This window comes from Fusarium solani, assembly GCF_023522795.1.
Source record: "Fusarium solani strain SB1 chromosome Unknown bctg00000008, whole genome shotgun sequence".
NCBI lineage: Eukaryota > Fungi > Ascomycota > Sordariomycetes > Hypocreales > Nectriaceae > Fusarium > Fusarium solani.
Window position 1 is genome coordinate 1483688 of NW_027072148.1, and position 13868 is coordinate 1497555.

Here is a 13868-nt window from a genome sequence, read left to right on the forward strand (position 1 = left end):
GATACTCCCTTAGTACTGCTACTGCTATTGCTCTCTCACCAATCATCTACGGCCACCTCTTGAGGTGATTGCTATTCCCTTTTTTCCCTTTTTGTTGTCACATCTTGACATACTTGGGTGGCGCAAGAAGCATTCTGTTTGGCGTTTGAATGTGGTTATACATCATCATCTGGGATCTCTTTGGTACTACAAGCCTGAAGAGAAGGACATGGAAACATAGAAGATGGGAGTCGAAAGACTAAAAGAGGAGGAATTTTTCTACTGTTGTTGTTGCCAATGCAACAAGGAGGAAGCTGAAAAGCACTGGGGGCGCATATATTGTGCCACAAAAAGCATACCCTGAGACGGACTTGACGGTCCAAGGTTCTTCTTCTTGTCTCTCCTTCACGAACGTTTACTAGACAAATACCTTTTTTCTTTTCTCTTCCCTCATGACCTCTAGAGGTGGCGGAGATGATAGTTTGGGCGGGCATCAAGCTGGAAGCGGTGCGGTGGAAGAGAGGTCTAGTGTATATATAATACAAGCTTGCCCCCCCATTGTTTGAACAAGATACCCAGGCCTGCTGGGCTGTGTGGAGGAGCATTTATGGGAGTAGCCATTGGCGTGCTCAATGACAGAAATACAGGAATGGAGTAGATATTTATATCAACTTGGGTCTTTGACGCACATCCATGGCTTATATCTGCGTGAAGCGAATGATGAAAAGGGGCTGAAGATGCTCTTTGGCGTTACCCAAGACATTAGCTATCATATATAGAAAATAACAGGTACTGACAGAGGTCTACGAGGAAGGATCGCCGGAACATGCCGTATGTCAAATGGCTAAGCTGGTGAGCCAGCATTCTGCTTCCTGTGAAGAACAGGAATAGAATAGGATTTGTTCCTTCCCGTCAACGGACGGAGTGTGGATGGGCCTGGCCCTAAATCCTGACCGGCCTAGCGGATAATCACCGTCTGATATAAGTCATGTTTAGCAATACCCTTCATGGCAGCGGATGAGCCGTCGTCCGGTTTGCTAAGAGCTAACCGGAGACAAAAAGGCTGATGAGTCTGGACTGCCACGTGGGCCAGGACCATTTCTGGTCAAATGTCTCATAGCGATCCTGTCCGATATAGCGAAGCGCATAAGCTACGGCAACGTCAGCCGCGTGTAACTGGGTTACACTCGACTGGCGTCCCTCCCATACGTGTCACAGCAAGGGCTGGGGGTTGCATGACATCAAACGCAACCCGAAGCGGGCCTGAAACAGGACCCCTAAAGAGACCCCAAGGCAGCATGAGTAATGAAGCTATACCAATTGAACCGGGGACGCGCAGATAATGGATGGGGCTTTGTTGAGAGAAGTGGATTCGACATGCACAGCCCCTCCCCGGATGCCGAAGATGTTTGATCATGCGATCCTAGTTCGACTGGGGGGTTCACGTATTCGGGGTTGGGTTTTGGAAGCCTTCGGATGACGGTTTGTTCCGGCGACGTGAAGAGAGAAGATGGGATGGCAGCCTTGTTTTAAAGTCGTTTTGGAGGGGGGAAAGCTGCCTGAGACAGGAGGGTTCACGTCATCGTCACTGCGAATTGATAATGTAGATATAATCTTTGTCTAAGCAGAGATTAATGTCGTCTCTAGGCAGTCTCACCAGACACCGCCGGTTGCAACCCGTCTTTCAACAACCCCTGTCTTGGGTATCATCCCGGGAGTAGAGGCAACGTCCGGTGGTTAGAAGAGTCTTTCAATAGACCAGGGTCCATTGCGAAAAGAGAGAGGCAGCCGCCTTGGTGGTGAAGAACACACAAATGTTGGCGCAGTTTGAGTCCTGAAAAGCTGTGGAGTCGATGGTCTCGAACCCCCCATCGTTATGCAACTCTGACGGACAGTCCCACCGGATATAAGGAGACTTGTACCTGCGGACTTTGTTGGAGATGGCTTTTCGGGGGGCAAGCAAGTCTGGGCGTTCCAGGAGGCGTTGGGAGCTAACCAGTTTGCGGAGGGCGAATCTAGACTTTTCTCGTCAATCTCTGGAGAGAGGGCTGAAGGCTGAAGCAGAGGCTGTTGGAATCCCATGCTCGGCCATTTTTTTTGCCGTCATTGAATTCAATGCGGAATTTTCGGCATCGAGCGGGACTGGACTTGACTGGGGGGTTGTCCGTCTTGGGGTTGTCATGGATGACGGCGCGTACGCGGCTGCGGCTGTCAGTGTCTGCATTGGATGGATGTCAAGTTGGGGTAGTATTTGTCATTGCATGTCACGTTATTCCTCTATAGAAAAAAAAACTCAAACGTTGAAATCCGAATACGGCGTCAAAAGTCATAAGCAAGCGCTCATGTAATGCACTGTAGTGCAGACGGTGGTGCATGTAAGAAGGTTCTTTTTTGGTTCAAGTGCCGGGCCGGGGTCAAACGGTGCGTGAGATGCGGTTGCAGGCCTGCATATTCCCATCGTCTTAACAGGCAGACAGGTAAAGAGTACTTTGTCTACTACGTAGTAGCCCTGCCAGGCCAAGGTGCTCACGATTGGGCGGGACGAGATAAATGACATGGAAGAGACGACGTGCATTGGCTCTCTTTAGCCCTTTACCTGATTCGAATAAGGACTTATTCTGCACCTGCCCTGCTTGGCTGAATCTCTTCCCTGCAACTCTTTTTGTTTCACTAGCAAAGGAAGGTGTACCTGCCGTGAGGTACCTGCTACTGCTGCCGGACATCTTTAGGTCCCCGAAGTCCCATCGACCTCAACCGTCCAAGAATATATCTCTATTAGCAAGAAAAACGAAATCATCAGCTTCTCACCTCACCACCTTAGATCTCACTGTCAGCGAACGGAACGCCAGTCACCGTCACGGGCGGCCGCCTCCTTCAAGACAATTCCAACTGAACCGGCATCTCTTTAACTCACTGTGCAACGCTACCGCCCAGAGGGGAGGGAGGGGGGTCACACCAAAGAAGGACTCCGCCACCCCACCCACCTCCGCCTCAGTCATCGAGTTCTTATTAGTCGCCCACCAGACAGACACACTTGAGCTGCGGACTTTGAGAGGGAGCGTGAGCTTGCCTGCTTGCTTGGTTGCTTCAGACGAAAGAAAAAAAGAGGCGTCTGCCGGGCTTAGGAGAGCTCTCCCCTTTAGCGCGCCGCACCCCCAGGCCGACCCTGCTTTGCCTGCCTTGTCCGACGCCCTTTTCGACGGCGGCTCCCCCGACCTTGGCTTGCCCATCGTCATATGTAATCGATCCGTGGACTCCGATCCTAGAACAGCGCCAAAACGGCTGAGATTCTTTAACCTCTCCACTATCTGCAGCACTTACCTACTTACCTATTACTACTCTCCCGCGTCGCCTTTCGACAGACCCCATGATTCGCCTTGCGACTTCACTCCCCAACAGTTAGCATTCGACGAGACGCCCACGATCATCGCCTTGCCCGGCCTCGCCGCGACGCGCACCCTCTACAGAAGCGAAGGGTCCTGCCAAGCTTCAGGTCGCCTCCCACTGAATTGACCGTCCGTTCACGAACACGAACCTTCGCATCGAATATTCCCACGCCTTTGCGCGACGACCGCATCCCCTCTGAACAAGATGGACCATATGGGCTTTCAGGTGCCAGGCATGGCACCGCCCATTATGAATCAGCCGCCACAGATCTTCGGCGGTTACGATGGTCTACCACAGTTGCCCCCTGAGCTCGCCGCTCAAATGTTTCCCGACTCAGCAATGCTACTCGACGACTCCAATGATCCAAAGAGAAGGAGAATTGCTAGGGTAAGAGATACCTTGGCGCAATCGTCGGCCTTGAGAAGTTGGGCGCTGATTCGGGCTCGATAGGCTTGCGACATGTGTCGGAAGAAGAAGATCAAGTGCGACGGCAAGATGCCTGCTTGCACCCATTGCATCAACTACAAGACAGAATGCGTCTTTACCCAAGTTGAGAAGAAGCGCGCTCCTCCCAAAGGGTAACAACGCCTTGGTCTCGGGAATTGGTATCAGTTGCTTATCAATCTATAGCGCCAAGTACATCGAAGGACTAGAGAACCGATTGAATCGGATGGAACACTTGCTACGGCTATCTGGTATGTCTTCTTCCGGCAGCACTCTACTTTCTCAACTCTTGGCAAACTAACATTATCCTTGCAGGTCTTCTGGACGAAGAGGATGGTGATCTCGGAGCTCTGGAGAAGAAGTTGATGGAAAGAAACCAAAAGTCACGGCAGGCCTCAATGGCCACAGCATCTTCGCCCGCTTCGCCATCCCAGACCGCCTCTATTCCTTCTGCTATTGATGGAACCGGGTCGACACCTCAAAGTTCACTGACCTCACCGAACCCTATTGTGAGGGAAGACAAACGCAAGTCAGTGACACCAGCTCCCGATGACGCCAACCCCGAGGACCAGGAAGAAGTCGAGGCGCTTTCAGAAATGATGTGTTCGCTGGTTACCAATACGTATGGTGAGACAAGATACATCGGTACGTTGCCAATATGTTCCTGTTACACCCGGTTTAGTCGCTAATACCACGCAGGCTCTTCCTCAGGTTTCTCTATTTTCTCGCCCAAGGGAATCTCATGGGTGAATTCCAAGACGGGTGACAACTCGTTCCAGCGAACCATCTCGGATGTATCAGTGGATGACCATAAATGGACAAACTGGAAGCCCGAAGTCTTTGGCGATCTATTCCAACGACCCGTCTTCCGGCCTCTGCCCTCGAAGCCCGAGGCGTTGTCTTTGCTCAAGGACTTCTTCGAGAACTTCAACTGCATATTCCCCCTTTTCCACCAGCCGACCTTTATGCACCTGGTGGAACGGCAGTACTCTTCGGACCCATATCACGGATCTGGCTGGTGGGCCAGTCTCAATTGCGCGCTTGCGATTGCCCACCGCTTGCGTGTCATGAGCAATCTCGTGCCCCAGGAGGAGGATGACAAGGCATGGGGTTATCTCAAGAACGCACTGGGTGTGTTCCCCGAGTTGACCATGCGCAACACGGATCTCCTGAGTGTGCAGGCGCTTCTTGGTATGGCTCTGTTCATGCAAGGAACGCCCAACCCTCAGCCAACGTTCCTCTTGATCGCCGCGGCGATGCGTCTAGCGCACAGTATCGGTCTGCACAAGCGTGGAACTGGATTCAACCTCAACCCAGTCGAGATTGAGCAGCGCAAGAGAGTCTTCTGGATTGCGTACATGCTCGACAAGGACCTGTGTCTCCGTGCTGGCCGTCCACCAGCCCAGGACGACGATGACATGAATGTCGAGCTTCCGGATGCTGACCCTGAGGACAACATTGGCAACATTCCCCTGGCTGACGGCAAGGGCAAGATGAACCTTTTCCGCGTCATGTGCGAGTTTGCCACAATCGAGAGCGAGGTCTACAAGCGGCTGTATTCGGTTCAGGCCACGAAGCAATCTGATGGCGAGCTCCTCAATACAATTGGCGAGCTCGATCAGAAGCTGGAGGACTGGAAGGACCGCATTCCGATCGACTACCGACCTGAACATGAGATCAAGGCCTCGCATACCCCCTTGATTCTCCACGTTGTCATGGTGCACCTCACCTATTACAACTGCCTAACGACGATCCATCGTATGTCGGTTCACCACGGGTACTGGACTAGCCGCCTGTCCAACTATGCTATTCAGGGTCTCAACGCCAAACCGCTCAACCCGCGTGTCTTTTCCTCGGCAGCCCTCTGTACGGCTGCGGCACGAGCATCTGTCTCGCTGCTTAAATACGTCCCGCAGGGTGACTTTTCCTGTGTTTGGTAAGAATCAAGACCTCAATCTACTGGCTTAACATCCATGCTAATTAGGTATCAGGCTCATTCTATACTTCCCCGTTTCTGCGCTAGTAACCCTATTCGGCAATATCCTCCAGAACCCTCTCGATCCACGAGCAAAGTCAGACACCCGCCTGATGAACATGGTGGTGACATTCCTCTCCATGCTTGGACAGGAGGCTGAGCAGGGTGGTGTTCATCGGATGCTTGGAATTTGTTCCGAGTTCGAGCGAATAGCCAAGGCTGTTATCGAAAAGGCCGAGAAGGAGCAATCTTCTCGCCGGAAACGTAAGAATCAGGACACGACGAGCAGGTCATCACCCAATCCCACCGCGGCCTCGGCCAAGGCGACCCCAGTCCCGGGCTCCTCGACCCAGACCCCTCGACAATCCACAGGCGCCGAAGCGACTCCGCCCATGTCGGTGTCTTCTATTGGTGACAGAAGGTCATCGCAAGCTCAGCTATCACCGCCGCAGAATGGTGATCACAGGGCTTCATTCTCTATGAATACCCCTATGAATGACCCTTCTCCGGCGGGATCAGCTGGCTGGCCTCAGGAGTTCCCGGTGCCCCAGCCTGGGCAGAATGGCGACTTTGACTCGTTCATGAATGGAAATGGAAGCATGCAGTCCCCGCCAGGGCCAACAGCAGGCGGGTTCCAGCAACCTCTACTCCCACATGATCTCTTCTCCCTGCCCATGACACTAGACTGGAGCTGGGCAGAGATGATGACAGGTGCATACCCGACAGTTGAGAATGGCAACTTTGGCGAGGAGGAGGGACAAGTGCCACAGCAATGATGCGTGATTGATACCCGAGATATTGAATGTCGCCCCATGCTTATTTGAGCAATGTATATCAAAAGGTCTGGTGTTGTAATCAGAGGTGAGGTAATCATGGGAGATGTTTGGACAAATACCCCTTTGACGGGTGTAACGAGATATGCGACATGACACATATGGGCTGGGTTGGTGGAGGAATAGCATTTGGTTGATTCTTTGTTTGATTTTATTCTGGATAGAAACAATTGGCACATGACAACAGGAAACTGTTCATCTTGGATGTTTTTCACGTGAGATGTGATACTCAAGTCTCTATGCCTGCTGGTATCAGACATGTTTTCTCTTGTTTGTTCTTGAATGTGATGTTGAATCAAAGACGTCACCACAACAACCACGACAATACACAATACACACACAATACGTAAAGACATCTGTTTTACATCACTGGTATTACACAAATAGGCAACATCGACTCGCTGTAAACCAGGCGTCGAATTGCGACTCTAGCTGGCATCTAATCCAAGAACAACAACGACGATGACAACACATAAGGCCTACCTGGCGCTATTGTCTTTTTTCTTCCTCTCCTCCTCGTCCCCTTTCCCCCTCTCTCGTTCACCTCCTTTGCCCCCTTGGACAAATACTCACTCTCTCCTCATTCCCTTCATAGTCGGGCGCGGGCTCCCTGGCGAAGCGCCTCCATGCAGACGAAAACCATCGTTAATAAAAAGAAAAAAAAAGGTATTTCACCACCTCCCTTTCCCCCTTTGGTTCCCCCCTTTGCTCCGTCCCTCCGACTCCCCCCTCCATGTGTTAACTTCATTGAGCGTTTGTCAAAAAACAAAAATGTGTAGTAGTAAGACTGCAGCAGAAAGAAATATCAAAAGCAGCAATGATAGAAAAAACAAAAAAGAAAAAGGCAGTAAAAAAACAGGAATACTGAGGGAGGCCGTGTCTTTTGAGAGTGGAAAAAAACGTAGTGAAAAAAAGAAGCCTCCCTGCCGGGGAGTACCGCACTCCCGTACCGTCCGGCCGGTTTCCATTTGCCTGCCCTCTTTGCAAATACAAAGAGATCCATTCTTTCATCTCCTTTGCCTAAACGCCGTGCTCGTCGGGGACGACAATGTCGTGTGTACGCCCCTACTGAATGCAAGTTGCAGAAAAAAGACGAAACGAGACCAAGCGTGAAAAAATTGACGAGAGTTCAAAATCGAGTAGCACTGATTTTTTTTGTTTTGGTTCCAAAGAGCGAGCGAGACAGGAGGCGGCCGCGTGGTGCCCAACGCGAGGTCCCCCTCTCGGGGAATACTGTAACCGCCTCGAGTCGAGTCGTATCGTAATATAGGTAGGTAGCCTGTACAAGGTGTGAAAAAGAGAGGGATGTGCAGAAAGTCAAGCGCTGTGAGACGTGACGCGACGCCAGGCCAGGCCAAGCCAAGGGGGGAGGCGGCGTATGGCGTCTGTGTCATGCGTGAGGAAACAATCCCTCTGAGCCTCAAGACACCTTTCGGTGAGGTCTATTAGTGGGCTCGAGGGCGCTGCCGTATGATGGATGGCCAACTCGAGGAATGGAGCGTGAGTTGGCGAACGCGTGAGAGGAGCGAGGGCTTCAAGCGCCAACCATGCCGGGGCCGTAGCTTTGCTGCCGCATAGCGCTCGGGTACGGTGAGGCGTTGCCAGGGTTCTAGAGACAGAGTCAGATAAACACAAACAAAGAACTCGGCGCAATGAGAGAAATGTTGCCCTACCTTCTTGCGCCGCTTCTGGCTCCCTTCTCCCTCTCCCGTAGAGTATCCACCTTCCATGGCATTGTCATCATCAGGGTATCCCTCTCCGTATCCCTCGAAGCTGCTGTCGCCGTATGTTCGCTTCTTGATGTTCCGCCGCGGCCTGTTGGGATCGTTTGCCGAGGCCCCTTGAGCCTTTAGTCGTCCTACAGCGCCGGGAACATTGAGGGGAGTGTTGGGGGCGGTAGGCCTTGCTGAAGATGGCTGCTTCAGCTCTCCGTTTGAGGACTGAAGCCCCAGGACTGATGTATCCCATACGTCCTTCTTTATCGAGCCCTTGGCCATGGAGACTGCTCGTCCTAGACTCGAGAGGGATGATTGTGATAGTCCGAGGGAAATCTCGCGGCCGCGGACAAATGAGTTGTTCCAGTCCTCATCGCCGAGATGCAGGATCTGGGCAAAGTCGCTCTCTTCTTGAGGGTCATTCTCGCCCCTGTTCTCGACCTTTTGCACCTTGAAGTGACCAGCGATACCTAAGCGCTTGATGTGGCCGGTGTAGGATGATCGTAGTGCATTCTTCTCTCCGTTGGGCTTCTCTCGAGCCACTTCGGCGGCGAGTCCGGTGAGGTTAAACATGTCGTACAAATCTTCGGATATACGCGGTAGCGATTCCAGATGGGCTAAAGATGACTGATGTTAACATACAATTCTCTGGCGGGAATCACATGGTGTCGGCGACACTCTTCTCTCTGGTATGATCCAGAGCCGGGACGAGGAGGAGGAGGAGGAGCGGAGAGAGTGCTGTGCAGGGAGCCTTACGAGTTTGGCAAAGCAGGTATTTCTTCCCCACATCGAGATGTAGGTCCTCAATGCCCAGCTTGCTTTCCTCGACGTGGACCTTTTTCTGCTCGCGGTCACCGCTGTCATCCACGGAGCGCTTCCGCTTGTGGGGAGAGTCGTCGGCCATGGCGACGTCGTGATGCGAGGCGCTTCCGCTGACGCTGTGGGCGGGAGTCGGCAAGGTGGTGGCCGTGGCCGTGGCCGTCATCGAGGTGGCCACGCCTAACGCGGGCTCCGAGGTGCCGGAGGAGAATTGCGATGGACTCTGAGGCGTCTGGGGATGGAACGACATTGTGGACGGCTCCGCGAGGGAGGGTTGGTGGGCGAGAGTCGCGCCGGTCGCCGACCGAGAGTCGCTGCGTGCGATGCGAGCGCTCCGCTTCTTTCTCAGCTGAACGTCATGCACTGGTTTTTCCTCGGGGCTCGGTGAGCGTCGGCGCGGACGGGAATCTCGAGTCGCGAGTCGGCAGGATCGGGTGAGTGAGAATCGACGGCTTTGGTGGGAAAAGGGCGAATGTCGCTGCGGAGCGAGGGTTTGACGTCGTCGGGGTCGATCGTAGGTTCGTTGATGGAGGTTGATTCGGGGGCGAAACGAGGTGGTGAAGGTGTGGAGTGTGGAATGAGGGAGAGCCAAAAGTTTGAGCCTGAAAGACGAGGCAATTTCACGAGAGCAGAGGCTGCCACTGACTGACGGCCACTGTCCAGTGGGTGTGGGCGTGTTAGTGTGGACCCCGGCCCCGGCAAAACGCAGGAGTGCCAGTGGGAGTGAGTGGCAGGGCAGGCACAAACTACCAAACACCCCCCCGTCCTTGTTCCGTTCTGGGCCTTCTTCCGCCTTCCGCCTTTCCTCTGCTCTTTCCCAGCAGTGACCACCCGCCGGTACGTTCTTCCGCTAATCTGAGTGGCTGGTTCCGAAGAACAAAGGGGCCGCCACGCGAGCCACAGGTACGTACCCTTCTATTCCTCCGCTGTCGCAGTCAGCCCCGCGGCGTCACCGAATCACGGAGCTTCGCTTCTTCTCGAACAAAAGAGAAAAAAATACGTACCTTAGGTCTAAGGCAACATCCATCCAGGTCGCTACCACCTCTCTGTGAATCTGGATGACCCAGTGGAGCCCCCACGTGACCTTCCCCATCCGTGATAAGATGCTCCATCTCGCGCCGAATTTTCGCGTTTCTTCTTCTTCAATAACCCAAGACCACTCTCATCCCTCAACAATCGTCAGCTTGCTCGACCCTACGCTGCTGTCATGACGGGGATGTGTGGTCGAGAGCACACTTCAGTAACCTTGCCTAAAACCATCATCACGAGGGCCCCTCGTGCGGCTGCCATGATGCGGTGATGACCTGATGCAAGTGACATTTCTTCACCTTTGACTGAACCCTTTGTTCTGCCGAATGAAAGGATAGCCAAGGAGATATATTCTAGGGTCATGTTTAGAACATGGTGACACAATCTGCTGAGTATTCTTTGTTTACTGCTCGAATATCTATCCTTGTTCACGGTAAGTTGGTCAACACAGGTCATCTACCTGCTTGAGTATTTCTTTGTCGTTGTGATGACACCAAACATCTGGTAAACCTAGTAGCATTGGACGTGTTTTCAGCTTCACGCATTGTATCGCTGATAACCACTTGGCTGCCGGAAGGAGACTTGGCATATCTGATCCCAGCATGCTTTATACCCCAAGTGTTTCTACACCTTTGTTCGATGCCCAGGGCTGATCGTAGTCTTGGTTCAGGTTCCCACGCTGCTTCATCTCACCACAACAAAGAAGAGATAGTTGTCGATCTATTCTAAGGTATTATAGGATCTATCATCTTCCATCATAGCAGAAACAACAACGAACATCACGCAAAGCGCCTCAGTCGCAAATAGGATCCGCCGTCTTACAATCTTGAGTTGTGATTTCATGTCTCTCCTCAAAGTAGCGATTTGATTATGCGCACCAAGCGCTCTCAACCACTTTGATGAGCAGACCCTCGTACCTAATCCCATACCAATCCACACACATTTGATCTAAGGTATATACATACACCAGAATTGGAAATCAGAGCCAGTCCGTTCCGAGGTAGAAAGCAAAAAAAAAGCATCGTTGCGCCAGCCAAACCTATGAGCCCCCTTTTTGGTCATCCAAATCCCAGCTTCAGATCATCATCATAGCAAATCAAATGCCTCTCCAGCCACAATGAATGAAATAAGGAAAGAGTCATCATCATCGCCCAAACGTCCAGGCTCGTGATTCCGGGACCCTGCCCACTTCCGAATAAACCCTTGCCCGTCCCCCAACCACCATCATGATGCGCCAAAATGCAGTTGATCGAGCTCATGAAAATGCAATCCAAAAGAGAAACAGTCTTCAACAGTAACGTAAGAAAGTAAGCCAAACTAGACAAATCCTGAGTGGAAACGTGCGCCATAACAAGGTGGCGCACAATCCCCTCGACCTTTCGGCACGAGGGGACAAGAAGGGAAACGGCTCAAACGGCCAGCCTCCGTCGTCATTGAGCTCGTGAAAGTGTAACATATCAGTGATGCCAACTGATGATAGGTGCCAGACTGCAGCTCTGCAAAGGCACTATAACTGGGGTTGCCGGATAGACAACATGTTCAAACTTGGAGAACGCAGGGAATTGCACGGCTTGAACCCTGAAACGGTGTTCCAGCTTGTACAAGAATATCGGTATCGGTCAATGGGTATCCCCTGGGACTTTCAAGCCCTTTCAACTTCGCGGCTTGGGGCCTGGGGCACGGGCGAAGCCCTGCTCCCAGGCATCGAGTTCACAGCATAAGTATCCATACCACCAGAGGACTGCGTTATGGGGGCAGGCTGATACAGAGGAGCGTGTCGGTCAGCAAGGCTTGGGCTCGTGTTTGCTCCTCGGTAGGAATAGTCGATTGTGTCTCCCTTCCATGACATGGTCGAACGCAGTGGTGATTGTGACGACTCTGACCTGGCCCTGGACATGGTGTCACGGAGCAGGGGAGGCTGGATAGGGTGAGGGCTTGGCCGGTTGATTTCGATAGGGGCGTCGAGGCCATGTTGTCCAAAGGGGTGCGATGTCCTGGGGCTCGCTGTGAGGGGAGCAGAGAAGTGCCCGCCATAGGCATATCGGTCGCTCGAAGCTGGAGAGAGTGGTGAGACAATGCTAGGACTGTTCATGCTCCCAGCAGGGCTGTACCCAAGCCCCCCAAATCCAGGAGTCAAGCTGGTCGGGGAGGCATGCTCGCTCGCCTCAGTCCTCCGTACATCGACGATCAGCGGCCTCATCATGTGCTGTGCATACGACTGGGTATTGAATTGCCCTGGAGCCGACAACGGGGTGTTCATGCCATGAACAGCTCCGTATGGCGAATGGAGTGCCTGAACGTTATCAAATCCCTCGGGGACTGCTCTCATCTTAATCATTCGGTCGCGGTCGTCAGCGTTGAGACGCTTGATCTTGGCACGTCTAGCCCATAGTCAGCAACACGAAGGAGGAAGAGGTCGCGGGCAATATACCGATTCTGGAACCAGACCTGAACTTGTCGTGGGCTGAGTCCGGGAATTTCTCTCGACAGACGCTCCCGGTGCGCGGCATCAGGGTGTGGCTGCTTTGCAAACTCGCTCATAAGAAATCGAGTTTGCTGATGGGTAAGTCTATGACTGTCAGCTCCTGTCCAAATAACTGGCCAAAACAAACTGACCTAAACCTCTTCATCTTGCGGCGAGCTGCTGCGCGTTCCGCCGCAGTTTGGGCAGGGTTGTCTCCCTCTCCATCAAGCATGTCTTCCTCATCCAAATCATCCTCGTCGTCATCCTTCAGAGAGTTTGCCTTTCCCGCCTGTGCCTTTCCAGACTCTGCGGTGATGAGGTTCTCTCGAGCTGATATGCCGAACCTTGCTCCATAACCCCCATCCTGAAGGTTCGAGTGCCGTACTTCTGAAGGCAGTCCACGCTGGTCTGTCATGATCGAGGCAGGAGCATGTATCTGGTTCGTCTCGGGCCTCACATGAATGCCAAGGGCATTGCCTCTACCTCCTGCAGGCTGTCGCGATTGTGCAGGCTGTGTTTCATCGCTCCGTTGCCCAAAAGGTTGGGCGAGCCCATTCCCGCTGTGGACAGTGCCCGAGTGCTGGCCTTGCCAACTGGATGGCGCCGGCAACTCGACATGAACATCGTAAGGGTTCGACATGCGTGGGCTTGCCGGATTGCGAGACGGGTCGTATTTGCTAAAAGGCCAATGGCTATGCTCCGTGTCGTATTGCCTGGTGACAAGCATCTGGACGAGATGGTCGGAAGAAAAGAGCTCGAGTTATGTGAAAAAACGAATGGGGGTGAGACCACAAGATGGCCGGCTACCGCAGCTCTTCGAGTTGAACAGGCACAGTGCACTTCGACGGTTTCTCCCCTGTTGCCACGGACGGCTTCTCTCCGTCGGATTGTTGCAGAATGGGATGACACCGTTCCCGGGATAGTGACGAAGCAGTATACAAGGGCGTGCCAGATTAGGCCGTGGACTCAGGGGAAGGGATATCAGTTTGTTGAAAGATTAAACGGGAAGGAATGTGGGCGAGGCTTGGCTCTAGATATTGATTTCAGAAAAGAAAGCTGGGCTCTGTCTGTAAAACAAGGTCAAGCTGGGAAGGAGAAGGAAGCTCTGGAATAAGGGCTGGTCTGGGCCATAAAAGAAGGGACGAGAGCATAGGCTGCGGTTCAGGAAACGAGACGACTAGTGAGTCTGGTGGAAAGAATGATTCCTATGCCCCAAGCCACAT

The 13868-nt window shown here is 52.8% G+C and overlaps 4 protein-coding genes across 4 annotated transcripts; 1 reads left to right on the plus strand and 3 right to left on the minus strand.

The window, feature by feature from the left end:
* Nucleotides 1-3570: 3570 nt before the first annotated feature.
* On the plus strand, nt 3571-6561 carry MRS44_012527 (uncharacterized protein; the record flags this gene model as incomplete). Its single annotated transcript, XM_046270901.2, has 6 exons — nt 3571-3753; nt 3817-3944; nt 3997-4061; nt 4126-4455; nt 4510-5746; nt 5802-6561. 6 exons carry the CDS (start codon nt 3571-3573, stop codon nt 6559-6561), a joined length of 2703 nt encoding a protein of 900 aa, XP_046133019.1.
* A 1591-nt stretch (nt 6562-8152) lies between these two features.
* MRS44_012528 (uncharacterized protein) lies at nt 8153-8906 on the minus strand (the record flags this gene model as incomplete). Its single annotated transcript, XM_046281126.2, has 2 exons — nt 8153-8227; nt 8292-8906. 2 exons carry the CDS (start codon nt 8904-8906, stop codon nt 8153-8155), a joined length of 690 nt encoding a protein of 229 aa, XP_046133018.2.
* Nucleotides 8907-8991: 85 nt separating this feature from the next.
* Nucleotides 8992-10245, minus strand: MRS44_012529 (uncharacterized protein; the record flags this gene model as incomplete). The annotated part of the gene is made up of 3 exons (XM_065618827.1): nt 8992-9501; nt 9555-9807; nt 10157-10245. The coding sequence occupies 3 exons, from the start codon at nt 10243-10245 to the stop codon at nt 8992-8994; spliced, it is 852 nt and encodes a 283-aa protein (XP_065474899.1).
* A 1578-nt stretch (nt 10246-11823) lies between these two features.
* MRS44_012530 (uncharacterized protein) lies at nt 11824-13372 on the minus strand (the record flags this gene model as incomplete). Its single annotated transcript, XM_046269450.2, has 3 exons — nt 11824-12562; nt 12613-12750; nt 12798-13372. The coding sequence occupies 3 exons, from the start codon at nt 13370-13372 to the stop codon at nt 11824-11826; spliced, it is 1452 nt and encodes a 483-aa protein (XP_046133017.1).
* Between the last annotated feature and the right edge of the window lie 496 nt (nt 13373-13868).